Here is a 27,387-nt window from a genome sequence, read left to right as displayed (position 1 = left end):
GCGGGGCTTCCCGCTCGGCGTTCTCTGATTGGTCGGGTAGCCCCGATTGACGTGGGCGCCTGACCGGCGGGGCGGGCGCTTTGCGACGGCGGCGCTTGACGGCGGTGGCGGCGGCGGGTGCGGGTCCGGGCGGGGGCGGCCATGCTGCTCACCGTGTTCTGCCTGCGCCGCGACCGCTCCGAGATCACCTTCAACCTGCAGGTGGACGCCGACTTCGAGCTGCAGAACTTCCGCGCCCTTTGCGAGCTGGAGTCCGGCATCCCGGCGGCCGAGAGCCAGGTCAGGGCCTGCCCCCGCCCCGAGCGCCGGGGAGGGCCCGGCCGGGTCCCCCGGGCCGGGAGCGGCCGTGGCCCCTTCTCCCGCAGGGTCGGGGTCTCCCGGGCCGGGAGCGGCCGGGTCCCGGGATCCGCCCCGGCCGTCCGGAGTTCGGGGTTGTTTGGGGCGGTGGGTCCCTCCCGCTCCCTCCCCTCGCGGACCTTTGGGGTTTGGGGAGAAACTCCTCGCTTTTCCCTCGAAACCCGCTCGGGAGAGGGCTCCGAGCCCCCGGTGACTTGTGGCCCCTCCGGGAAAGGCTCGGTCCGCGCCCGCCGCCCAGCTGAACGGGAGAAGATAATGTGGGTTTGTTTTGGTTTGGTTTATGTTGAGGTTTCGGAGGAATTTGATGCTTCAACGGGGCAGGAATTGGAGCGAGGGGAACGGGAGTGGGAGCGCGGGGAAGGTGGTGGCCCGTGGTATCCTCAAAGCCCGGGAAACGGGGCTGAAACGTTCGGGAAAGCGTTTATTCATCCCACCAAACCCCTGCCCGGTCTGGGGCGGAAAGGGCACATTGAGTCTTTTCCTCCCTTTTTTCCACACAGGTGTGGGGAACAAACAGGCACGTCCGGGTGGTTTTCCCAGCAAATATCGCCCTCCAGCCCGGATCCGGGGCTCACTCGTGTGCCAGAACACGGGGGAGGCTGCGTGGGGGCGGCTCTGGGCCATCTGTCTGGGCTTTGCTCATGTTTTGGGTTCAGTCCCGCGTGTTTGGCCGTTCCTCCCCGTTTGTCCTGGGCAGGGCGGTGTCGGCTCCTTTTCTCGGCGCCGGCCGTGCCTGGCAGAGTTTGTGGAGTTTAGCGGTGGTGGCTTTTGCTTCCCGAGCCTTTCCCCAGTCTAAATTAACAAAGTGTTTTTCCAGCCAAGACAAGATTAGTCAGCGCTGGAAGAGCTGGTGCAGGGGCAGCCCTGGGGCTGTGGTGTCCCTCACCAGCAGGTTCCCGACTTTTGGCTTTCCCTCTGCCTTGGGAGAGCCTTGTTTTCTGGAAAGGGAGGTTGGTGGTGACACAGAAAGTCTCAGAGCAGGGGCACGAAATCCAGGTAGGGTGGATTCTCTTTTAGGAAAAAAACTCTTGATTTTGGGCAGGTGTAAAGGGAGAACCCATCTCACACAAAGGTTCCCAGCAACCCTCCCGTGTCACAGCCACCAGTGAGCTCCCAGTTGTGGGGACAACCCCTGCATGGGGGACTCTGCTGTGGCTTCGACATCTCCAGGCATGAACTGGAGCATAAACTCCTCGCTGTCACCTTTGTCCCTTGTGTCATGGTGACCTGCAGCTCCGGGTCTGGTTTAGGGTAACGAGGGGTCACTTCTCTGTGTATTTTTGTCAGGAGTTTCCTTGTTCGAGTTTTTCCAGCCCAGCTGACCTGTTTGGGGTTTGGGTGCTGCCAGCCCCAGGCGAGGGGAGCAGCGCTGCGCTTTTGTAGCCACCTCTGCCTTCCTTCTGCTCATCCATCTGCCACCCGTGCATCATCCTGAGCCGCGTCGTGCCGTGCTTGCCAGGCTGTTATTTATCACTCCTCCCTCTTCTCTTCCTGCCTGGTGTTTGTGAGGTGTTTTGAGGACCTTCAGTGGGGAGAAGATGTTGGACATCAGGAGGAATTTCTTCACTGGAGAAGGGTGGTTGGGCCTTGGCAGGGGCTGCCCAGGGAGGTTTGGGGTTCCCATCCCTGGAGGTGTCCAGGGAAGGCCTGGAGGTGGCACTCAGTGCTCTGGGCTGGGGACAAGGTGGGGATTGCACCTGATGATCTTGGAGGGCTTTTCCAGCCTCAATGATTCTATGAAAAAGTTATAAAGATACAAGTTATCAGAGGAGCAGCTCCTTGTGTGGAAGGATTTTGCATTGTTAAATCACAAATAGGCAGTTTTACATTTACCAAACTTGGCTGTTTTCTGCCCTTTTTCCTCAGCCAAGGTGAATGTTGCCTTGGAGGTGCTGTGTTGGCACTAGAGAGGATGAATTTCATTGTAAGGGTCATGCAGGGTGGAGTAAACCACGCAGTATGAGGAGGAGGGTTAATCCCAGCCTTGTTCTCTGCTGGCTTGGGCAGTGAATTCCGGGTGCTGCAGTTTGGGGTGGGGCAGGGAGCTGTGAGGTGTCCAAGGGACGCTGTGGGCACAGGTCTGAGATAACAGAGGTAGCTGCTGGTGGCTGTGGTGATAAGAGGAGCTGGGCGAGGCGAGGGGAAATAATCTGAATTTCCAGTCTCCTCCACACACCAAGGCCGTGGCTTTCTGGGAGGGGGGACAGGAGGCTCTCAGCAGAGCCACACACTCTTCATTCCTTCCCCTCATTTATTTTCTCTGCGTGCCCTCCATCTGTGCCATGCTCAGGAATATTTGATGGCCCCAGGAGCTGGCTTGATTGATGGCTGCAGGTGGTATCCAGCACTCCTGGCTGGGGTTCCCTGCTCCACAGGAAGGTTCTACCCTCTGGCATTGTGCACAATGAATCCATCGGTGCCTGCATCCCTGTCTGAGTCACCTCCAGAAGAACCCGTGTCTGGTGCCTGCCAGCCGGCAGAACTGCCACCAAGCAGACAATCAAAAGGCAGCAAAATCCAATCAGTTTGTTTTAAGACTGGGGCAGAATGGGTCAGGAGTGGATTAATCTGTGCTGCTAATGGACGTGGCGAGTGCCAGGCGCTTAATTCATTGTCTGGGATGTAAGGCCGAACGCTCATAAATCCAATCCCAGCAAGATGACAGAGGTAAAGCCTCACTTAAACTGATTAACTCGTCTCTTCCAGGGTGTCTGCGCAGGGAATGTGCCATTTCAGATTTGGGTGTGCAGCTGGGATTTATGACACACTGGCTGTGCTGCGGCGGCACTGCCTCAGGCCGGTAACGTGAGAGGCTGTGCCGGCTCTGCCAGCCCCAGCTGACCTCGGTGCTGCGTGTGGGGTGGAGGCCACTCACTTTCAAATGGGCCCTGGCAGGGACCCGGGGTGTGCGGCAGTGCTGAGGCTGCACACTCTCTTGGAGGGGAGGAGGCAGGAAGCTCGTGCCTGGTTCTATCGAGCGTTTCCCCGAATCTCTGATTGCTGCCCCACGGGGTTCTGGTCATTTGTGTTCCTCCTGCCTTGTCTTGCCTGGCACTGCTGCTGACGATGGGTCTCCACTGCTGGGTGCTGCAGGGAGAGTCTGTGTAAGGTGTTGGAGTTGCTGGAGTGAAGCAGTGAAAGTCTGTAGTGTCAGCCAGACCTGAAGGCAGGTAGTGATTGGTTTTTTGGACCTTGTTGGATCTGCTCGCTGTGATAGCATCAGGCAGAGCCGCAGCCCATCCCTGCCGGGACTGCGAAAGCTTCTCCCACGTGGCTCAGCCAGCCCCGACCTGTGGCAAACGTGTTGTTGCTGAACTGGCCTTTTCCAGCCCCAAAGAGACGAGGTTTGGCTAAACAAGGTGGTATTTGTGAAATGTGATCGTGTGCCTGAGGGGCTTAGGCCAAGTTCTCCGTACTCTGGGCTGCTGCCAGGGCAGGAGGTGGCTGAGCTGATCTTCCTGGTCTCGCTGTGCTCCAGCGACGGCACAGAAACCTTCAATGTGATCGTGTGCCTGAGGGGCTTAGGCCAAGTTCTCCGTACTCTGGGCTGCTGCCAGGGCAGGAGGTGGCTGAGCTGATCTTCCTGGTCTCTGTGCTCCAGCGATGGCACAGAAACCTTTGTGTTGCCAGATACCATTTCTGGGAACTCCTCTTCCAGCTTTATGTTACATTCTGGGCTTTCCCACAACTTAGGGCCTCTGTAGGTGTTACATGTCTGATGTTCATGGAAATGTTCCTTGGGGATTATTCACCTTTATCTCAGTGGTTTTTATGTTTAGTCTATGGACCCCTTGTTAAACCAGGTTATCAAAGTAGAAATGGATGTGAGTCTATGTTTTGTAGTCACAAGAAGTTAATTCTCTGCATGGACTGATGGCAGTGTTGGGAGCAGAGCCTTTGGGTGCTCTGGGTCTGGAGAGTTGCATCACTGGAGTGAACAGGAAAGCACTGAGCTAATGATTGAGGTCCCTGTAAAACTGGTTATTCTGGGGAGCTGTGTTGTGGCAAGAGGCAGAATGATGGATGTTGGGCTGGCTCATCCCTGGATCTACCTGGATTGGTGCTGCTGGCGCGTCTGCAGTTGTCCAGGGTCAGTGGGTGCTGACTTGGAGGAGGGAGTGCTGCAGAAAACACCTGTGGCTTGTGTAATCATGGAGTTTGGAGTCTGGGAATGTGGACAGACAGTCCTGGTCAAGACTTGCTTCCCTCTAATGATCTTGGCCTCTGATCAGGGGAGACCAGCCCTTCCTTGTGGTGCCACAGCTGGATTTTGGCAAGACCAAGCCCATGCTGTCCAACCGGGAATGTGTCATGGCCCTGCCATGCCTGAGGCCAGGCCTGTGAGGACATCACACCTTCCCTTCTGAAGCTTGAGATGGATCCACAGGATTGATTGGAATGTTCTTTTTCTTCTCCTATAACAAAATAACATCTTGCTTTTTGTTTTAACTTTGTCTCCGCTGGGGTGCCGGTGGCTGCCTGGCACAGATCGTTTATGCGGAGCGGCCGCTGACCGACAACAACAGGTCCTTGGCCTCCTATGGCTTGAAGGACGGGGACGTGGTGATCCTGCGCCAGAAGGAGACGGTGGAGCCACGGCCTTCCATGCGCTTCCCAGGTGAGAAAGGCTCCGTGCCAGCTCTGCCTGAGCCTGCAGGCTTCACCAGCACCTACCCAACACCAGCTCTGTCAGTGTCCTTTAGCACCTTCTGCGCAAAGTGCTGAGGGTGGATGGGGTGAGTCAGGGGGCTTGTAAATGACCCGGAGGGCTTTAGATGCAGTGTTTTATTCTGAGGAAGCCAATACCATTTTACTGTTCCTCTGGGGAAGTGTGGAGGCACTGAGGAGGTGACTGGTTCAGGACAGGCTTGGTAAAGGTGTGTGAATTTCCTATGACTGCCAGTTCCCTTCCTGCTGGATGTGATGGCACAGGCCCAGGAACAGCCTCTATGGACGTGTGTCCTGAACCTGTCCTGTGGCAGATTCCCTGAGGAGCCACATCTTGCCAAACCCAGTGGCTTAATCGTGTGCATGCCAAAGGCTCCTCGAGGAATGCCTGAAGAGAGCCCAGCACCTCTGTCCTGCCTTCCACAGCCACTCCTAGCAAATCCCAGACATAAAATATCCCTAGAAAAGGTGCCACAGGCTGAGAAGGATGTGGGAGCATTGCTGAGGTCCTTGTCCTGCCTCAGCTGGAGGATGGGTACCTGCAATGCAGGTCTGCAGGAATGTTACTACTTTTTTTTTCCCCCTGCTTTTTTCTAACCCAAGAGACTCTGAAGTGCCTCAGAGCGAGTGGGTTTAGCCCTGTAGTCCCTCCTTGAGGGATTCACGTTTGTGAAGCTGGGAATAACTAGTCAGCAAGTGCATTTCAGGGGATTAGAAATGGGGCAGACAGACGAGACCAGTTACATAAATGCACCAGCATTGCTAACCCAGTAACCCGGGGACGTGGCTGTGCTTCCATCACGAACTGCTGCTCACGGAATCTGCTCTCGTGCAGCATTGAGGGCAACTCTTCCTTCCCGTGCTTTTCCCAGCAGAACTGCGACCATGAAGCACCGACACCTGTGCCCTTCCTTTCAGGTCTGCCCAGGATCGATTTCAGCAGCATCGCCGTTCCCGGCACATCCACGCAGCAGCCGCCGCCCCCGGCGCAGCGGCCGCGCCCCTCGCCGCCGGACGCGCCCTCGTTCCCGCAGGGCCTGGACAACCCCGCGCTGCTGCGGGAGATGCTGCTGGCCAACCCCCACGAGCTGTCCCTGCTCAAGGAGCGCAACCCGCCCCTGGCCGAGGCCTTGCTGAGCGGGGACCTCGGTGAGCTGCGCTTGGGGCCGGGCGGGGGCAGCTCCGGGCAGGGGCAGCCCCGGGTGTTTAAGGAGCTGGGATGTGCTGCTCTCTCCTCGATGGTGCAGATAAAAGGTGCCACTTGGCAGCACTCAAGGCAGAGGTCCTCCATTTCTGGGTGTATTTCTCCTGCTTGGCATCTTTAATATCCTCTTTAATATCTCCTACTCAGAAATATCAGAGGCACAGACAATTTGGATGTCTGTGAACACAAGTGACTCAGCTCCTGATTTTTACACTAAGACACTCCTTACTGCACATTTTCCAATAAAGGTGGTGTGTTTGCTGCATCCCACATCCTGCTGGGACTGAGCAGAGAGCAGCACGCTCCAAACCCACCTCTGTCCATAGTGATCTTGTGCTTTGGAAGTGAACTGCAGAAAGGGAGAGGGAAAAGAACAAGGAAATGGTGTCTTTTAGGAACTTTCTCAATAGAATAGTCATAAATGTGTAAGTTTCTGTTAATCTTGGAAGTCTCTGTGTGTCCTTCACTTCCTCTGTAGCTGATGTTGGTCCCTTGTTCTCCCTGGGGTGAAAGATTTGAACTCTGGTGTCCTTTAGGTGTGAAAAGAGAGGACTTTTGGGGTGCAGTAGATGAGCTCCTGAACCTCTGCAGGATGTTTAGTTGGGAAATAAATCCTGTTGAGTGTGGAGAAATAAATTAAGAGAAGGAGCTTCTAGCAGATTTCATTCCATCAAGGTTAGATCTGAGTGATTTCTCTCTGTTAGAGGAAACCAGAGAGGAACTTCCATGGACATTATCAGCCTGTTCTGTTTTTAACTCTGCCTTTAGTTCATCTCCAGAGCTGAAGCTTTCTCTGCACTCTAAGGCTTTTTCATGCATCTTGCTGGGAGTTTTTCCCATCACCTTAAGCAGGGGTGCTGCTCTTGGCACAGGAAACCAGAGGTTAAGCCCAAGACACCCAGAACTGGCTCCTCTGCTGCTCTGCCTGGTCTGTGCACACCAAGCTTTGACCCAGATGTGCATTTTCAGTCCCAAATTGCCGCATTGGGCTGTCAGGAGGAAGTGGTTTGGGCTGGTTTTCCCTTGCTGTGCTGCACTGCTGCTACTGGCAGTGTTTGGGCACAGATCCAGCTCAGCTCCAGCTTGGATTCCCAAATATCTGCATAGATCCGTGCCCTGTGGCTGTTCTGGATGAAGGCTCCTGCTGTACAGAAGCCTGATTTCAAAAATCCCAACAGTCAAATATACCCAACGCCTCCCTGAGCACATAACAGCTTTTGAGCCAGGGCTGCTTCCTGGGAACAGCATCTCTGGAAGCAGACCCAAGCCTTCCCTGTGTGCAGACCTGCACGGACTGCCAAGTCCTTCTGGGGACATACGTGATCCCATTCAAGCAGTAAAACATGGCCAGAGGCCATCTGGAAAGTGGGAATCTAAAAATTGTGATCTTAAAATGTGCATTTAGACCTGGCTAACACCTCCTGGTTCCAGTGGTAGGCATTCAGCTTTAGGGATTATAATCTCTGGTTCTGCTGTGTTCCTTGGGTTTGAAAGGAATTTTGTCATTTAAAAACCACACATTCGCCTTTGTGTGGTTTTTAATTTTTTTTTCCATATAAAAATGTATGTGCCAGGAAATTTAGTTTGATTGTGCAGTGTTTGGGTAGGAACATGAGGAGAGTGAGCTCTGTCCAGTTACTTTTCATCTCGGCAGGTTCCCAAGTTTGCCACTGATCCTCTGAGGTCCTTCCACGCTGCCCTCAGAGGAAGCTTTTTTCTGTGTGCTGCTGAGTCTATTCCTCAGCTGGCATCAAAAGAAGCATTTGCTGAGCCAGAATTTGATTTGCTAGAGTAATTTCCAGTAAAAAGCATTTCTTTATCTCCTTGTTCCCGCAGAGAAATTCACCAGGGTGTTGCTGGAGCAACAGCAGGACCGAGCCCGGCGCGAGCAGGAGAGGATCCGGCTCTATTCTGCTGACCCCTTTGATCTCGAGGCACAGGCCAAGATAGAAGAAGACATAAGGTAACAAACCGAAGTGGCTTGTAGGCATTGGGGTCCTCTCTGGGGAGAAAAAACTGCTCTGTGCTTCCATCCATGGTGTTTTTTCCTCAGAGAAGGCAGGATCTAAGCACGTTCCTTGTACCGAGGAGTTTGTTTGCAGGGCAATGCTCTGGGCCACCTTTGCACTTGGGAAGGTTGGGATTTGGGAACATGGAGGTGCACCCCATCCTTGAGATGTGTCCTGCTGAGATCACAGGGTGTTGCTCCCTTTGAGGGTGGGAAGGCCCTGGCACAAGTTGCCCAGAGAAGCTGTGAACTTTCTTCTCCACATCTGTGACAGATGAACTGTGGCCTGTCCCTGGAAGTGTTCAGGGTTGGACAGGGCTTGGAGCAACCTGGGATAGTGGAAGGTGTCCCTGCCCAAGGCAGGGGGTGGTACTGGGTGGGCTTTAAGGTGTCTCCCAACCCAAACTGTTCTGGGACTGTGTGATGCGAGGTGACAGCACTGTTGTCTGTGCTGTGTGTGTGATGCCTTGGGAGCTGCCTGAGCTGTTCCACTCTTGAGACTGGAGCACTTTTGGAAAGCACATCATCTCTTGAGTCCAGGGCCTGGGGCGTGTTTTGAACCCAAGAGCTGGGCTGGTGCTGTCTCCCAGCTGAGCTCTGCCCAGCAACACAGCATTGTTCCTCCCAGCTGCCCTCGAGATTTGTGTTTGCATCCTGCTAATTGTTCCGTGTCTGGCTAATTCACTGATGAGATGTTCTGCAGAAATGCATCCTGCTCATCAGCTCGCTCCCTCTTGCTGCCTTCCAGATGTAATTGTGTTGGGCTGAGGCTTGGTCTCTTCAGCTGAGTGGTAAATCCTGGAGTGGGTTCATGGCTGGTGGTTTTCCCCTGATAACAAAGTGTCTGTCTGGTACAGACCCATTGTTGGTCAGAACCAGAATTCACTGGTGGTAGGAGTGCTCTCACATCACAACTGACAAGGTGTTGGTGCCAGATAAACACTCAGCAATGCAGAAAATAGATATTTGTAGGTAGTGAAACATTGCTCAGAGGCACAGGAACGCTTCCCTTCTTCCTTAGATGAGGGACAGATAAAGGGGATGTGCCCAAGGTTCTGCAGCTGTTTGGGCTGAGCCATCCCCAGATTTCACATCCCACTCAGTAAAAAATGAAATGGCATCAGAATTGAAGCCTTTTTCCCTTTTTGGTGGGGACCTGTTTTGGATGCAGTCACTACAGATGCCCATCACTTACTTCCAAGATTATCCTGGGGCTGTGAGGGATTTCTTGAAGAGCATTTTTTCTGTCAGCTTGAATTCGCACCAAGGGCTGGTGCTCGTGGTGGTGTTCTTTCTGCTATTTTGCTCACCTCCCTCCTTTGCTATGCCTGGAAAAGGAAAGATACCAGGGAAACCTGAAGATTTTAATGTTCAGCTGCTGTGTGGGATTCCAGTGATGTAGCTGTTGGCAACACCTCCATGTACCCTCAGCATGACTAATGAATCTACAGGTTTTTTGCTCTGAGTTCTCCAGGTTAACATGGATGTCAGGTTCCTGTTGGCAACACAAGGCTGTCAGGAGCTGAGGTTAGGCAGGGGTTGGAAGGGGCAGTGGCTGCTGGGGAGTGACTCAGTGTCTCTGGACTCACCTGAGATCATTCCTAGCAATCTTCAGCTCCCAGGTCTGTGTTTCACTATGGAAGTAGCCTTTGCTGTGGTTTAAATGTGTCTTTGTAAGGTGAGCAGCAGCAGGTGGGATTTCCAGGTCAGTCTGTGAATCAGAGGGATGTTACAAGGTCTGGATAACAGAAATTTTGGTATTTCTCTCTCTTCTCCACAAAATTCAGGCAACAAAACATTGAAGAGAACATGACGATAGCAATGGAAGAGGCACCGGAGAGCTTTGGGCAGGTGGTGATGCTCTACATCAACTGCAAAGTCAATGGACACCCCGTGAAAGCCTTTGTGGACTCAGGTGCTTTCTCCACACTCTCCATCACTGAGGGCAACAGTAAATATTCCAGTAGTTTTCCCAAAAGATCCCGCAGTAAAGCACTGCATGACAAGATTTTGGAGCACTTTACTGAACCGTGAGCACAGCCTGGGCGAGCAGAGCAGATTGTTGGGAGAAGCAGTGTGGGAACACCCTGGAATAGGGATCCTGGGAGAGTTTCTGGGACTTCCATGCCTGGAAGGTCGCTGCCATGTGCGTGTGTCTTATTTTACAGACAGGGGGATTTCACATGCCTTTAACGTGGTGGTTCCCATCCACATCCTGCAAGGGGAAGTTCTTGGGGTTGTTCCATCCCTACAGTAGTGATGAGTGCTGACCCATGTGTGGGCAGCCAGGTCAGCAGAGTAGGATTCACAGGAAGCCTTTATGCCCTGGGGCAGGTGGGTTGGTTTCCCAGCCACTGAGTGCCAGATCTTAAGCTCTTCCAGGAGAAAATAAAAGTTTGTGCTGAGCCATCAGGATTTAACACGAGTTCTGTTGCTCGTAGGTGCCCAGATGACCATCATGAGCCAAGCCTGTGCTGAAAGGTGCAATATCATGAGGCTGGTGGATCGGCGGTGGGCTGGCATTGCTAAGGGTGTTGGGACACAGAAAATCATTGGCAGAGTGCACTTAGGTAAGTGCTGGCATTTTTTGGGGCAGCTTTAGCAGGGGTTTGGCTGCATTTCCCGCAATCTTGGCACTGAGGATCGGTGCTGTAATTGCTACGAGCAAAATCAAAGTGCATCTGCAATGTGTTTGTTTGTCTTGGGCACAGAATCTGTCTCATTTAATGCTGTAACATCTGGAGGTGCAGGAGTCCCAGCTCCTGCACACGTAGAGGACACGTTCTCTGGGGGCAAAACCCAAGGTGAACGTGAAACACCACGACCTTCCCTGTTTCAGGTGGCACTGCTGGGCTGGGTGAGCTACTCAGGAGGGGCTCCCACACAGTGCAGTGTTTGCTGTTCCTTTGGAAAGAAAAGCCTCTGAGCTCTTGTGCAGCTTTTCTGGATGGAGGACACTGCCCTTATTACTGAAAAATTGATGTTGCTGCTGCTTAGACTTGTGCTCTAATAAACTGTTTGCAGCCCCTCAAGCTTGGAGGGTCAGAGAGGTAGGACTGGAGGTTCTCAGGCACATCAGCTTTTAAAATAATTACTCTGGGACCATGGCAAGCCTGGCAGTCCTGGGGCTTGCACAGGGCCAGACTTCCTGTGACCAAAACGGTGCATCAGAGTGCTGGATTCAGGTTCTCCCAGACCTTTCCCTTCCCAGGTGGAAGAGCAGAAAGCAGATTGTTGTGCTGTAGTGGGAACTTCTCTGCCTTGTGTTTCAGCTCAGGTGCAGATCGAAGGGGATTTCCTGGCGTGCTCCTTCTCAATCCTCGAAGAGCAGCCCATGGACATGCTCCTAGGACTGGATATGCTTAAGAGGCATCAGGTATCAAATCTCTTCTGAAACAGTTACCTGGCTCTTGCAGGTTTAGTGAGAAATGCAACATAAATGCCTGGCCTGTGAATTCATAGAATTTTCCTGGTGAGAGTTGATGGTGGATTATCTTCCAGCCTGGAAGCACATCCATCATGGACAGCTCTAGGGTATCTGGCTGCTGCCTGGAGCTTTTTGCTCTGATCAAAGATTCTCTGAGCTTTCCAATGGAATGATTTATTACAAATTGAGTCAGACAGAGCCCTTTGGTTAGAGTTGATACTCCTGGCCCACCCTTACCTGCTGTGAGCCGTTCTGTTGGAGACAGATTGCCTGACCTCGTGTCTCCCTTTTTCCCTGGGAGCCTCCTGGCTCTCCGCAGGCCCTGACGTGTGGATGCTCTCTTGCAGTGCTCCATTGATCTCAAGAAGAACGTGCTGGTGATTGGCACCACGGGCTCACAGACCTCCTTCCTGCCCGAGGGCGAGCTGCCCGAGTGTGCGCGGCTGGCGTACGGCGCGGGCCGCGACGACGTGCGGCCCGAGGACATCGCCGACCAGGAGCTCGCAGAGGCAATACAGAAATCTGTAGAGGAAGCAGGTACCAGCAGGAGCCCACTTGAAATAGGAATCTGTGCGTTTTTTTCTGCTGCATGTCAGGATGGCTGTGAGCAGTCCCCCGTTCCAGCTCCTGGGAGCAGCATGAGCCAGTAAAGGGTGGAGAGAAGGGGCTTTATTCTTGCTTGTGGCCTCTGAGTGCACTTCTCTCTTCCTTTCTGGGCTGCAAAACCTGCACAGAGGCATTCAGGGCTGTTAGCTGTTTATTTGGTGTTCTCCCTGCAGCTTCCCAGCTGCTCTGCTTTCCTGGCCTTCAAGCTGTGGAGGTTAATGGTTGCCTGTGGCCGGGATCACTTGTAGCGCCCGGCAGGGACGTGGCTCAGCTGTGCTGCTGCTGCTGCAGCCTCGTGTGAGCACAGCTTTGGGGAGGCTCCCAAAACCCTGCTCTTATTGGCTGCACCACGTAAAAATAGAGCAGCTGTAGCAGTGACAAAAGTTCATGACAATTTTTAGAATTCGCACTATTTCAGCGTTTTTCCCTGGAATGGTGCTCGTGCCCTTGGAGGGGGAATTGCCTCCTTGCAGTTGCTCTGAAGTTCAAAAGCTGAATTCACATCCTCAGCCTTAAACATGACCTGCAAAGAGGACTTTCACTCTCCTGCAGTTTTGTTCCAGTGTCCCTGGAATCCAAATGCTGCACAGATGGCCACATTGGAGTTTTGGTGGCTGCAAAACTGAGTGAAGTGATTTTATTTTCAGCCAAATAGCTGAAAGCTGAACTATGAGCCAAAACCAGTCTGAAACTCAAATTTTCTGTTCAACTCCTCCCTTAATTCAGCTTTTAGCTGAAGGGGAAACTCATTCTTTTCTCCCTGCTGTTTCAGAGAAGCTGTGAATACCTCAGGGTGTATTCCTTAAGCCTTTTCCAAAACTTTTAAAGATAACATTTTATATCCAAGAGTTCTCTAGAGACCTTTGAGTTTTACTGCTCATTTTTGCTCTGAAAGAACGCAGTAAATTCTGCTTCCTACACACATGTAGAACTCTTTGCTGGGTCAAGTTTGAGCTGATCAAGTTGATTTCAGCATTTTTCTTGCTAATTTTTTAAGACTCTAGCATGCCCATATTTAAAATTGAAATGAGAAAAAAAGATTTAATCATATATTATATATATATATATTTATATAACTATTAGATACTAAAATTTATATATATTTAACTATATGTATCTATATATATCCAGTTGAAATGCACTGAAATTTTTCTTTAACACCTTCCAGTTACTGTTTGACAACCCAAAGAGTAAGCACTTAGTTACAAATAATGAAATTGATAACATTAAGGGGAGCACGGAACTGCACTTGTTGCTCCTTTTGGTCAATTTTCTTCCATCCTAAGAATATAAGTTTCTAGAAGTGTAAAAAACCTCAGAAGGAAGGTCTGGCTTTAATGAATCAGTAAGAAATAGTTCAAATGTGTGACTTTTCTAGCCAATTTTGAATGTGTATTAACTGAAGTTGCAGCCAGCAGAGAGAAACACAAACATGGGTTTGACCTTGTGATGGGGTTTTGATGTTGCTAAAGGTCAGGCTCAGGAGCCTGGGCTTTGGCTGTTCCCACAGCCTGGCAGGTGTAAATATTAGTTCTTTTCCTATGAAACCTAGAGCCTGGTAGAGCCTGGGTTAGCTTTCAGAATATATTTCCACTTTGGATGAGGCTTTGCAGATATTATGGTTGGTTGGATTTAGTTCTCAGTTGAAAGAGAACTAAATAACAAGCAAACCTCAGCCCAAACTATGAGTCTTTACAATAAAAGCATTTTAGACAAGTTTTTTAAACAGAAAAGTGCCTGAAATTACTTAAATCCAAGCTGCTTATGTACCACATATAGTTCTAAGGACCACGAGGCTTTGTTCAGGCTAGTCAGCACTCGGACACTTTCTGTTAATGCTGAGCCCTAAAGGAATGTAAGAGATTTATGGCAATAGGAAATCCATTTTTTGTGTGTTCACTTAATGCCCGTAGAACACTGAGGTACAGAACTAAATTGGCTCTTGTTCAGATTGATTGTGACAGTCCTGACAGTTCTAGACACAGTACTAGCCTCTGGCCCTTAGGCTTTTGTTGGCTGTATACTAAAATGTCAGCACATTCCTTCTTTCTCTCTTCCAAAACTTGAGTTGCTGCTAGGTGGTACCAAGAAAACCAAGAAAGGAAAAAACAGAAAACGGAAGAAGGACAGAAAGAGAATGTGATGCACCTCCAAGGAAGCTCAGCTTCCCACAACACATGTGTTCTTTTATAACTGGAGGAATTTTTGCTGGCTTCCAGGAGATGGTACAACACAAATGGTCGCCTGCACCTGGAGGCTATTAAAGTGCTTGTTTTGAATGCACCTGGATTATCCTTGAGCTTTATTTAATCCCCTGAAGTCCACTTTAGGGAGCCTCATGATTTCTGTCAGCTGCTTTGCTGGTCATTCAGCATCTATGAAAGGCAGCTGAGGTGGTGGTGGGGTTCACTGAGATCCAGGACCTCCACGTTCTTATGTACCTCTGAGGGCTTGATGCTCTTTTGTGCCAATTTCCCACCACTGGGGAACTCGGTGATCATGGAGGATTTACAAACCTGGCAGCAAAACTGGAGCTGTTTTGCTGAGGAGGAAGTGTAGCCAGGCAGTTCATCCCACACACACCTCAGTCCAAGTCACTGCCACCACAAACAGCTCAGGCTGTTCCTGGTACAGAGAGGAATTTATCCCTGATGGTACACTTTGTGGGGAAGTTTGTTCCTGGTTTTAGCTGCATCAATATCCCTGGTGGGGCTGGGACTCAGCTCCTGTGCCTACTCCAGGAGAAGGATGACACTGAGGAGAGCTTGGTGGAAAACCAGCTCCTGCTGCTACCTAAATGCAAATCCCTGATGGGTCTGATCATACCCTAATTAGCAATCCAGCAGGTCAAAGGCAGTTCTGCTTCCTCCCTGAAGGGTTGGTTTGAGAGCAGAGAGCATGAATGTAATCATTCCACATAGAAACAGAAAGGATCCCTCTGGTTTTCATCCATATCCTCTGTCATAAAGCTCTTTGCCACCCTTAGGAAAGATGAGCACTGGGGTGGTGTCGCAGCAGGTACTGCACTGGTTTTAGTTAACAGGGAATAAAAGGAACAGAGAATAAAAGGCTGAGGACAGACAGGCAGATTTCTGTCGTGGAATTTAAAGGGAATTGTGGCTGGAGTGTAGGCATGGCAAGCTGTGTCCAGTACAACTGTAAAAAGAGACTCCAGGAAAAGCAGTGGTGTGTGTTTAAGACCACTGAGTTTGGGAAGGGAAAGGGCAGCAAATCACAGAGCACAGAGGCTGGGTGTGTGATCCTGGGCAGACAGGGCTGTGGGGTCAGGAGAGGTGCTCCTGCAAAGGTCGTGTGAGTGATTTAACGAGCACAAGAGTGCTGATACATCAGCGAGATCAGACTGTCAGCAAGATAAGGTCACTTAATCTCCCCTGATAACCACAGCCAGCGTTTGGTGCTTCTGATAGAGATCTGCAATTCTTCTGCTCTCTGTGAGGACAAGGAAGCAGCAAGCTGGGCTTGACTTTTGGGTGCTTCTCCTTTGCTTTGCTCTTCCCAGCCTTGGGCAACAGTTCTTTTGGAGGATTTCTTTCCCCCTACAATCTGTACGCTTCCCTTTTGCAGCCCAGTGGTGTTTGGACACCTTCTCTCAGGTCTGATGGCACTGCTGGGAGCACAACCCAAGAACTGTGTTGCCATCTCAGTTCCCATATCCCTGAAATGTGTCTCCTGAGTATCTCCAGCCAAAGGCAGAACAGACGAGTATGGCACTAGACACGTGTGTTATATTGCATAGAGTTTACCAAGTGTCTGGTATCACCCACAGGCTGCTCTGTGGCACAGACAGAACAGAACAGCCTTTAAATTGTGCTCTGGCAGAGTTATTCTTGCCTTGATGTGCCAAATTTGCCAGGCAGAATCTCTGGGAGGCAGAAGCTCCTGCAGCCTCCATGCCATTGTGCTGGACACTCAGTAGGGGAGCTGTGCAGGACTGTAACCATGCATGGTGTGTGCTCTGAATGCTAACACGAGTTTGGTGTGTTTGTTTCCTAATCCAAACAGAACGTCGGAAGCCTTGATGCATGTAGTGTGTGTTTACTGCAGCTGGAGTGGGCCACAGACCAGGTATTTAGAGCCACCCGTTCCAGTTTGTGCTGCCACGGTGCTTCTGCTGTGTCCTGACTGCTCCTTTCCTTCTGTCTTCCATAGAGAATAGTGACAAAGAAACTACCTCACTGGAAATGCCCTCATTACCAGCTTCTGATGGGTTTCAAAATCCAGTCCAGTCTTCAGGACTAAATTCCAAGATCTCTAATCCCACAAATCAGTTACTTGATCGTTCTGTCTCTGCCCCTGCTTCAATTTGCTCATCTGAATCCAGCCTTGCAGAGCCCATTGATCCTAGAGCCGTCAAGACTTCTGACTCTTCACCTGAACACCAGATAACCCCAGAAAAAGAACATGCTCTGGTATTACAGCATCATTCCAATAGCTCTTCCTTGGCAAATAATGACCCCTCTCTGCACACTGGAGATGGAACCTGCTCCAATCCAGCTTGCCTTTCACAGAAGACACTCAAAGAAACATTTAGTGCTGACATTTTAAAGGAACGTAATGCTAAAGAACAAGATCATGGTCAGGAACATCCTCTGGAAGTGACAAAAGTCCATTTAGATGACAATGCTACCAAGCACAGGCAGGATAAAGATGTCTGTCTGTCTTCAAAGCAGGAGCAAAAACATGAGCTTCCCACAGACCATCAGATGTGCAAAGAGCCAGAAAAGCAACATCTTGAGGAGCAAACTGAGACAACTAAGCCAGAAACACCTTGCTGTGTTGGTGGGGTTGAGAAACCTGCTGTGGCAGAAGCCAAACAGCCAGAAAATCCTCCCATGGAAATCAGAGATGGACTGGAGAGAGCAGGTCGTTCCTGTGTGAAAGGGAGTATCCAACTGTCAGCCTCCTGTAGCCATGTGCACATGGAAGCCTCCATGGAAATAGATGCAGTGGGGCAGGCTGCAGCTGAAGCACAGAGCTCAGCAAGGCAGCAGAAGCAGCAGACTGAGAACAGACCTATCTCCAACCCAGACTCGGAGGCCTTCTCCATGGAGGTGGAGTGGCTCAAGTCTCCGTCCTCGAGTGATCCACTTTCCACCAGTGATGTCCTGCAGTCTAGAAGCACTAGTGAAATTCCTGCAGAGTCTCACGAGTTGGCTAATTTGGCAGCAGACAGCTCTTCCCCCTCCAGCACTCAACAGCTGGACACGGATGCAGGAAGACCTTCAGAAGAGCCATGCTTCCCTCTGGCATTAGCCTTGAAAGAGCTTCACAAACTCTTGGTTATCAGTCGGAAAGGAGAATGCAAGATCCTTGCCTCAGAAGAAGTCTCACAGCTGGAAATGGGTCAGAGAGAGCCAGCAGTGCAGCAGAAGGGACTTCCTGAAAGTGAGCAGAAAGGCTTGGATCCAGCCAGCCAGGAACAGAGCTGTTCCTTCCCTGAGGGTGGAGGAGCAGAGGGGAGCCAGCCTTGTGATTCTGGCAGAGAGCACATCAGCACCGGGCCTGTCAGTGCTGGGCAGCCTGTGCTCGGGGGAGATGCTTTAGAGAGGCAGAAGGGTTCAGGTAAGAGTGATGTGGTCATGCTGAGTTCTGCAGCCACCCAGCAGAGCCCAGAGCAGAGGGAGGTTTTGGAAGGAGGTTCTCAGAGTGCACCTAGTCCAACTTCGGAGCAGAGCACGCCTGTTTCCTCCACGCCTGCTTCGGGTGAAGGAGCACCACAGGATACTCGGTGCCTGTTCACAGGAGCACCTGAGAGAAGTGGCAGTGCCACTCCTGCAGGTCCGTGGCCGCTGGGTGGAAGGGAGGAATTACCACTGAGCCCCCCAGCTGCCTACACCAGACTGACCACAGGGGCTTCTCCACCCCCTGCTTTCCCTGTGGCTGATGTCGACCGGATCCTCAGTGCTGGTTTTACCCCACAGGAAGCTCTCCAGGCCTTGGAACAAGCAGGTGGAAATGCAGATCTTGCTCTTCTCATTTTGCTAGCCAAGAGCATCGTTGTTCCCACGTAACTGTGGAAGAGGGAGCTGACTGGGGGATCTTTTCTTCTACAGGAGTATCTCAATTGCACACCACAATGGACAAGCAGAATGTTGAGCCAGATTTTTTAAATTATTTGCAGCCAAAGTAACACATCTCTTCTGTTTCACTTGTTAGATTTGGGCTTTGAAAGGAAAGAAAGCGTCCTTGCATTGTGTGGACAGGATAGCTTTTAATCATGCATACTGGATTAAAACTACTAGTTTTATTTAAATGTATGATTTTAGAATAACCTCCAATGCTACGAATAAAAAGCAGCAGCCACTGTGCTCACTGCCCTGTCCGACACAAAGCAATTTGTGGTGGGAATTGGCCACACACGCACAGAAGGGGAGGTGCATACTGAGTCCAGTGTGGACTCTGGATGTGTTGCAGCTCCTTGGAACCCAACATCCAGCTGTTGAAATTATTCTGGCAGCTACTAAAGGTGTGTAGATGCTCCTGGATGTGTAAGGCTTTTGCCAGAGGAGTGAGGGGTTTTTTTGGGAGTGTGGGTTTTTGTGTGTGCATGGGGAAGGATGATGCTTATTTTTGCCAAACCCTTTTATGCTTTGATTTAGAGTTGGACTCAGTGATTCTTGTGTGTCCCTTCCAACTCAGAATATTCTGTGATGCTCTTGGGCCAGTGTGTTCCAGTTTACAACATGGGGATAGAAGAAGGGAAGGGATAGAATTTGGTGCTACCAAAACTTTTAAGATAGGTTTTAACTTATTTGGAGATGTGCTGGTATTAACTGTAGGGATGGGGGGGGAGGGAAAAAGAGTATTTGCATTTTTTGCTAGCCTTGCCCACATCACATTTTTCCTCATGCAAAAAGAACAAGCTCAACCAGTTTAAGGCTAAACCTTAATGATGAATTTGTTTAACAAACCAACTGTGTGTTATGGCTCTAAATATCCCTGTGCCCGGGGAGGAATGAACTTCATCTCAGTGGCTCCAAGCAGGGCTGTGATTGGAAGAAGGAAGAATCTGCTTTGCTGTGGTTTGTCTGGATGTCTGGGGTTGGTCAGCCTGGTGGCTGTGAATGCTGTGGCTGGGAGTGCTGATCTGACACCTCCTCAAGAGCCAGGGCTCCCCAGCAGGGGTCACAGAACAAATGCACTGATGTGGCTTCTGCGTTACAACCATCGTGGCCTTCTGGGATATCTCTGGTGAGTCACCTGACTGGTAAGGCCTCACCAAGGCTGTGCTGTAGGAAGCCCTTTCCAGATGCTTTTTTGAGGAAGAACTCCTTTGTGATGCTCTGCAAAGCCCCAACACTCTGTCAGGGCTGGGGAGGGGAAAGGAAGGTGTGGCTGAAGCAAAATTAAGTAGGAGCTTTGATTCAGTCCCACTTGCAAATCTCAGAAGTGGCTTTGTGTTAGATGTTTGTCTTGAACTTGACGCGTTGAGCTAAACCTAGAGCGACGGCTCAGCAGCACCAGACACATTTTTGTTCATGGCTTCCATGTGGTCTTGTGGTTGTCTCAGGCCTGTGTCCTGGTGTTTGTGTTCCCTGTTGCTTGAGCAGGTCTCCTATGTGTGTGCTGGGCTGTTTTTATGCAGGTGGCATTTAAAAACAACACTGATTTGGTTTCATCTGCCATCTCACAGGAGTTTGTGCTGTCATTGAGTGCTGGTGTCAGATTTGCCTCAGACACTTGGGCAGCCAGGAGGAGATCCTCTGGAGTAATAAAGGGCTTTAAGGCATTCTGCTGTCAAATGGAGCTTCTCCATGAGCTCCAGACCTGGAGCTCCCAGACAGGTTTCACTTAACATCCCTCTGCTTGTGGTGCCAGCAGCAGGCACTGCTCCATGTGGGAAGCAGTGCTTAGCTGTCTGAAGCAGCATCCAGTGATTCACTTGAGGCTCTGCTCAAAATGAGTTACTGGGGCCAGACTGCAGCTTTCTCATCTTCACTGGGCAGGTGATAGAGTTACCCCTGCTGAAGGTTTGGTTTAATATTCTCCTTGCAAATGAGCACCTCAGATCAGCAGAAGCCCCTCTGTGAAGGGCAAGCTTGGGCTGGTGCAGGAGTACAGTGTCAGCAGGTCTCTCTAAAAGCCTTAGGAAAGGATCTATCAGACCCATTCCTGTCTGCATCTGGTTCACCATCAGAAGCAGCAGCAATGAGGCTCCCAGATCCAGAGCGACTTCAGATGGCTGAATCTGCTCCTGAGTCACAGTGCAGGGCTTGGTGAGGTGGCCCTGGGAGCAAAGTAACAGGAGCCAGGGACAGGTTGGCTCTCTTGGCTGCAGGAGAGCTGAACCTGCACCCTTTGCCTGTGGGTGGATGTACTGCCAACTGCTTGGAGCAGCAGATGTTGGCTACTCAGTGTTAGCCCCTTGTATCATTCTCTCTGTTTTAGAAGCTGTTGCTCAGCTGGCCCAAGTGGTGCTGCTCTGCACCAAGCTGGTGACAGGCTCTGCTCTCATGGCCACGCTGACTTAGGCTGTGCATACAGAATTTATGCTATAAAAGCTTTAGAGCATCAGCCAATCTGCTTCAATGCTCACTTTTATTCCTTGTCAAATATAAGTTTTGAATCCCATCCTTCTGCCAAAGCTGTATGGAAGCATTTATCCATAGTGCTAGAATTCCGTGGGTAACTCTCCCCAAACTGCTAGAAACAAACCCTGACTCCCAACTGATAAATATTTCTAAAACTCTTTTATCAAGTAGGTCCAAGCCTGGTGATTTAAATCTCTTTTATTTCCAAGCCTTGCTTTGAGTGAATGGCTATGTGCTGCTAAATTAATGAATAATTTTTTTAGGAGCAAGATCTAGTATAAAACTGGGGCAGTGGTGAGTACTTCAGGTCAAAATAAAATGTAATAGAATGTGTGTTTAGCGAACTCTGTCTGAAAGTTGTCTTTGTTTCAACGTGTGTCCTCTCTGCTGCATGCACATGCACATCCTCTGTTCAGCCTCCAGCAGTCCCTTTGCTGGTCCCTGTGCTGACCTGGCCCACAGAGTGGCAGTATTTATAGGGAAGGAGGGATGGCAGAGTGCTCTGGCTTATTGGGAGCCAGGTATTCTGGCCTAAAATCAGGCACTTCATCTTTTCTCTTCCCCCTCCTCATTAACCACTGCAGTGTCCTAGTGTCACGTCACTTAACAAAGGGATTTCACCACGGCAGTCCGGCTCTAGAGAGAAAAGCAGTGCTCGGAAGCTGCTTTGTAAAGCTGCCAGCACCTGTGGGGACCCATGTGGGTCTGTAGAGCTTCTTTCTGGGTGTGCCCTGGAACCACTCCTGCTTTCTGAGATTTACTTTTTTCCTTAAAAATACTGAAGGAATTCACTTGGCCTCTTGGTGACTGCATGTTTGCGTACACGAGGCCACAGGTGAACACAGGGGTGATGTTTAGTGGAATTCCAACATGTGGGAGTTTCTGGGCATGGGTAATTCTGACAAGAGGAGGGAATATTCCTGGTAACTGTCCCTGGCATGTTTACCTGCTGCAGGACAGAGCTGAGCTACGCTGTTACGCTGTGACAATCTCTGCCTCCTTGCTGTGTATGTTTAACTTTCTATGTAGACACTCAGTCTCCAGGACTGTTAACCTTGTATATCCTCCATGTTCCCCTCTTCCATGTCTCCCTCTTGCTGTCTCCTCTTCTCAGAATTAGCAATATTTAGGTGTACTTGCTGAATGCTCAACTTCAGATCAGTTTTCTGTAAAACTATGCCATTGATGAACAAAAGGAGGAGCAGGTCCTAGAGGTTTCTTCACCAGACTTGGACTTCCTGCCAAATGGCTCCCCAGCACTCTAAAGAAATTCAAAGAGGAGAAATCCAGAGGTATTTCTGCCTGCCTCTCTTGGAAGTCATCTTGGGAAACGAGGTCAGTTTCATGTACATCATTCCCCTCTGAGCACTCGAGATTTCTTCCTGCACTGTGTAGACGAGGCTTAGTCCATGATCCAGAGCGCAGCAGTTTGGGTCACACTTTGACTGATGCTTCAGAGTTTTACAGACTCACTTAGGGAACTTGAGGGAATCAATACTCAGGAATCCTAAAGCTGGTTGCGTTTTGTGTCATTGACTCTTGTGGGCTGAACACGCTGCAGCCTCGCAGGCGGCTGAAGAGAGGAGTGGGTGTGTCATCAGTGGGATGTGGTTCTGCCCAAAGTAATACACACTTGATTATTTTTTGATTTTTTTTAATATTGGGGGACTGTTTATCAACAAATTATGTGTAAAAAAATTTGATATTTAAAAAAAAAAGAATAAACACTTTATCATAATGTTGCTTGGTTGGTCTGTCTGTACTTCTGAGGTTGTCAGCTCTGCACTCAAATCCTTGACTGCCTTTTTTCCCAAAGCAAATGGATTTTCTGGAACATAAATGCTGCCATTTTGAGTAGAATGAGTAGAAATCTGTGGGTAAAATTGTTTCAGTTGGGAGGGCCTGAGAACAGACTTAAGAAATTCCTGTATTCCCTTTCTTTGGGGATGTGCTGTTGGGTCCTTTGTGGAGGACTTGGAAAAGCATCAGAGTAAACATAAAATGTAGCACTAGGCCATGGCACTGTCTGCTGGGTAATTGAATGGACACTGCTTGTCTCCTACCTGAATACCTCACTTCCAGCCCAGTTAGCAGGTGGAGATTTATTTTTCTGGAGCTGGAAGATAATTTCTTGGGACATTAAAAAAAAATTGGCATTTAAAGCCCAGGAAAGCTCATTACAGTTTTAGTTAGAAATGGCCGCCCAGTTAGCAGGTGGAGATTTATTTTTCTGGAGCTGGAAGATAATTTCTTGGGACATTAAAAAAATTGGCATTTAAAGCCCGGGAAAGCTCATTAGAGTTTTAGTTAGAAATGGCTTTTTTGAAGTCCCATTCTCTTAGTATCATACAGTAGAACAGGTTTTAGTAGGGAGGCGTAGAGGATATTCCTCCTCTGAAACTTGGGCCATAGTCACTAACCCAAAGGTCCTCTCATGGAGGAGCAGTTCCTTTTTCAGACCTAGAAAAACTTCCACTTTTCCTTGTAACAGCACTGAGGTTTTGGCCATTTTAAATCCCTGCTAACCAGAGCTGTGGGTGCTGGTGCCAGGTGACAGACACAAACAGAATGGGTTATGATTCAGTGACCGTGGCAAACTGGGCAGTGGTTTCCTCCTCACATGTTCAGAGCTCTGCACGTGATGCTGGTGTCACTGTTAGAGCTAAGTGAGGTCATTAATTATCATGCAAACCCCATTTTGAATTCAGTTCTCAGGGTGGGAAAAGGGAAGGTTTGATGTGTGGGCTGCTGCAGCCTCATACATTGGCCAAAGGGTTGCTGCAATTTCTTCTGCTGGGAGATGATTTAAGGATTGAATGCTCTGGTTCAAAACTATGAGCACTTGGGCCTTGTATGTTCTGCTTGATGAAGATGGTTTTATTTTGGTAAGTGTAAAAATTATGATTAATGGCACAGTTGTGTTCATGTTTAGGATTGTCCCAGTCCGAAATGGCCTGATGTCCTGAAGCTTAACAGGGTGAGGTTGTGGCTGCCCCTGGATCCCTGGAAGTGTCCAAGGCCAGGCTGAATGGGGCCTGGAGCAGCCTGGGACAGTGGAAGGTGTTCCTGCCCATGGCAGGGGGTGGAATAGGATGAACTTTAAGGTCCCTTCACCCAAACTATTCTGGGATTCCATGAATGGGGGCATTGGCATCTGCAACCTTTATACAGCCAAGAGAGGGTCAGGCCCTGTGCATTAAATGTGGACTCCAAGTTGGTGTTTTGGTTATCTTATGTTATCCTTGGTTATCTTTTGTGGGCCTTTACGAGTAGAGGTCTCCTAAAAACTTCCTGCAGAGGCCTGGAGTTTAAAAATAACAGCTGAATGTTTTTTGAGTAGTCACGTGGATGCAGCGGCTGCATTAAGAGCAGGAGTGGGATGCAGAGAGGTGAGTGTTCCTTCATGCAATTTCCTGCTTCAGAATAGTTCAAGGAATGGTCAGCAGAAGGAACATGACTGAGCCATTGCTCAGGAATTCTGCAGTGCCTCCCATCAGCCCCTCTGCAGTCCCATGTCTGAGCACGTACTTGGTGTGGCTTTGCCAAGGTAACCACGTTTGGGCCAGTTTGTCACCAGAATGGGATTTGGGAAATCCTGCTGGCCCACCTGGCTTTTGATTGACTGTGACCTTACATTGATTATCTGCTGTGCCTCATTCCCTGGGGGTACGCTGGGGGTGCTGGGACCCCCAGAAGTGTAATCACTAGACTGATATAATTACCTCCAGCAACCACATGTGCTAATTACACGGTGCTGTGAGCTTGCCAATAAAGCACTGAGTCAAAGACAAGGATGTGAGTGGTTGGTGACTGAAATCCCTCCCAAGAGCCACTGCCAAAGGAATGTCTGGTTCCCAGTCTCTTTGTTAACAAATGGAAATGGGAAGGAGTTTAAAACCAAACCACTTGTGCCTGTGGAAATGGAGGTGTGCTCACAGGGCTAATAGCTGACTTATCCTTATAACTCAACAGTTTCTTCCATGGTTTTCCTAATACTAATTTTATTTTTCCTCCCGGAAATACTGCACTTCCTGAAGTGTTCTTGTTCCTCTTTAATTTCCCCCTGGATCACTGGCAGCATTACTGAGGTGCCCTATGACTGCACTGCCTGGGGTGGTATCTGGGGAGTATCTTGCATGTAACACACCTTGCTGCAGGGGGTGATTCCCCTCAGTGACTCGCTCTGTGCTTCCTTACTCTCCATCCATGATAAGCACCTGAGGGCTCTTCTCCTTGGGGATCATGTTCTCCATGCCAACTTCAGGCTGCAAATATTGAGCAAAGAGTTAAAAATCTCTTGGGAAGAGGGTGGGAAGCAACCCAGTGTGTGGTGGGAGTGGGATGGATCCTCTCAAGCTTCTCTAAGGAGAATGGGAGCTGCCTAAATGCTGGGAGTGGGGAATTTTCCATGTAAATCCATAATTGTGTGGTGGGTGCTTTAAGGGATTATTAACTCTTTTTACTCAAAACAAATACTGGGGGCATTCAAAACATTCAGGAAAACAGCAGAACACCAGTAAGTCTGTTCTACCATAGAATCCCAGAGTGGTTTGGGTTGGAAGGGACCTTAAAGCTCCCTCCGACCCCCATGGGATTATACAGGTGTAAATGCTGCACCTGGTGCCTCCAGAGCAAGGAGGAATGCAAACGGATGCATGTACCTGCTGGTGCTGTACAGCTCGTTTGCCTTATACTTTATGCTTTAAATCCTAAAATTCACCAGGAAAACATAAACTGGTATGGGGGATCTGTTGGGCTGCTTTACAAGCAGCTGACTTTAGCCTTTCCAGTGACTTGTTGCGGATCAGGCTTCAGAATTTGCTCCATTCCCCCCTCCCCTTCAGGAGGAGAGAGTCATCTTCCTCTCCACATGCCAAGACAAGCTCTGATCCTTGGGATCCCCTTTAATGCAATGCTTCTGCATCTCCAGAGGCTGGTGGGGAGCTGGGAAAAGCTTTTTGGTTTGGCTCAGTTCTAACCCATGCACCCTTCCCTTCCCTTCCCTTCCCTTCCCTTCCCTTCCCTTCCATTTCCAAAGCTGTTAAACTGGCTGGGCCATCCCTGCAGGGAAAGAGCAGGCTTGGCCTGCTGTGGTTTTTCCATCCAAGCCCTTGCTCAGCCCTTTCCTTCCCTGCCAGCAGGTTATTTATGGAGGAAGGGGTGGGAATGGCAGGGAATGCACTCCTGGAAGCTCCTGGCTTTCACATTTTTTAATTGCTTTTACTTTCAGTTCCATTTTCAGTTACCAGGCCTGGGTGATGCAGGCACTAGGCCAGCCCTAGGTCACAATCCTTCACCTCAGCCTCAGGTTTTATTTATAATTTATCTTAAGCCTTTTCATCAACTCCTGTCTCTGTCCTGTGATGGCAAGTGGGGCTTGTACTTGAGGTTTTTAGGAACTGTTCCCACCAATGGAGGCTTGGGCGTGGCCCATTTTGGATCCATGGTGGCACCAGCACAAGGACCCCAGCAAAGAGCTGGATCCTCCATTTCAGGTTGGTGGAGCAGAACTGAAGGAAGCACTGCTGAAGCCTGAGGTGGTAGGGTGCCATATGGATCCCCCATTTTTCCCTCAGCACTGATCATTTCCTTTGAGGCCAGCACCCCAAAGTGCAGCAAATCTGCAGGCTGCGCCCTGGCTCGGAGGGCTGGCTGGCTGGTGAGCACCTCACATCTCCAAACCCACTGTGTGTCCACTCAGGAGGCACCCAACAGCACTGTCCCCTCCTGTCCCCTTGCACTGTGAAGGAACCAACTCCCCTTGTTCCCCTCACATCCTCCCTGCTGTGGAAGAACCAATGCCACCTTCTCCCGTGTCCCTTCACTGTGTCATGGCAGACTCCCAAATGCCACCGCCCCCCACTGAGGTCAGGGCCATGACAGACCCAAGGCCCCTCATGCCCCTCAGTGTCCCCAGTGCATCTCCCCCCACATCCCCTTACTAATCCCAGGGCTGTGAAGGAGCCAGTGCCACCTCCCTCCATGCCCTCACTGTCCTCAGCATCATGTCCCCTCACTGAGCCCCGTGCTGTGAGAAACCCAGTCCCACCTTCCCTCACTGTCCGCAGTGGCACATCGCCTCGCGTCTCCTCACTATCCTCTCACATCCTTCAACTGTCTCCGACGCCATCTCCCCTCAGGGGCTCATGAGGGATCCACCGCCACCTCCCCTCACGGTCCCCTCGCGGGGTCGCTAGGTTCCCCCCGCCACCGGTGCCATTTGGGGCGGGCTGGTTCGACCCGGCTGGGATCCGTTCGGTCCTGTTCGGTTCGGCTCGCCCGGGCTGGGCCGGACCCTCATCGCCGGGCGGGGCGGTCCCGTTGCCGGCCCTGGGCGGTGCCGTTGCCGGCCCTAGGCGGTCCCGTTGCCGGCCCGGGGCGGGCAGCGTCGCTCGCTCCCTCCCTCCGTCCCTCCCTCCTTTCCCGTGACCTCAGTTCCCGGCGGAGCGCGGCCCCAGCGAGGCTCGGCTCCGTTGTGCTCCCGCGGGGTCCGCTCGCCCCCGCGCCCGGCCATGGCGCGCTGAGCGCCGCGGAGCCGCCAGCCCGGGGCCGGCCGGGGCAGCCG

The 27,387-nt window shown here is 50.6% G+C and overlaps 1 protein-coding gene across 6 annotated transcripts; it reads left to right on the top strand.

Annotated features, from left to right (window-relative positions):
- Window positions 1-78: 78 nt before the first annotated feature.
- DDI2 (DNA damage inducible 1 homolog 2) lies at window positions 79-22,560 on the top strand. 6 transcript variants are annotated; one of them, XM_041419452.1, is made up of 10 exons: window positions 79-279; window positions 4,846-4,975; window positions 5,944-6,174; window positions 8,066-8,192; window positions 10,025-10,152; window positions 10,679-10,807; window positions 11,510-11,613; window positions 12,012-12,201; window positions 16,294-16,356; window positions 16,441-16,582. In XM_041419452.1, the coding sequence occupies exons 1-9, from the start codon at window positions 142-144 to the stop codon at window positions 16,308-16,310; spliced, it is 1,194 nt and encodes a 397-aa protein (XP_041275386.1). In that variant the 5' UTR covers window positions 79-141; the 3' UTR covers window positions 16,311-16,356; window positions 16,441-16,582. The 6 variants fall into 6 exon arrangements, with proteins under 6 accessions (XP_041275386.1, XP_041275381.1, XP_041275385.1 ...); XM_041419447.1 differs by lacking the exon at window positions 16,294-16,356 and having other exon boundaries at window positions 16,441-22,560; XM_041419451.1 differs by lacking the exons at window positions 16,294-16,356; window positions 16,441-16,582 and adding an exon at window positions 14,349-14,553.
- Window positions 22,561-27,387: the final 4,827 nt, after the last annotated feature.

This window comes from Onychostruthus taczanowskii, unplaced genomic scaffold (genome assembly GCF_017590055.1).
Source record: "Onychostruthus taczanowskii isolate IOZ18803 unplaced genomic scaffold, ASM1759005v1 scaffold61, whole genome shotgun sequence".
NCBI lineage: Eukaryota > Metazoa > Chordata > Aves > Passeriformes > Passeridae > Onychostruthus > Onychostruthus taczanowskii.
This window is presented reverse-complemented; position numbering and strand designations above follow the sequence as displayed.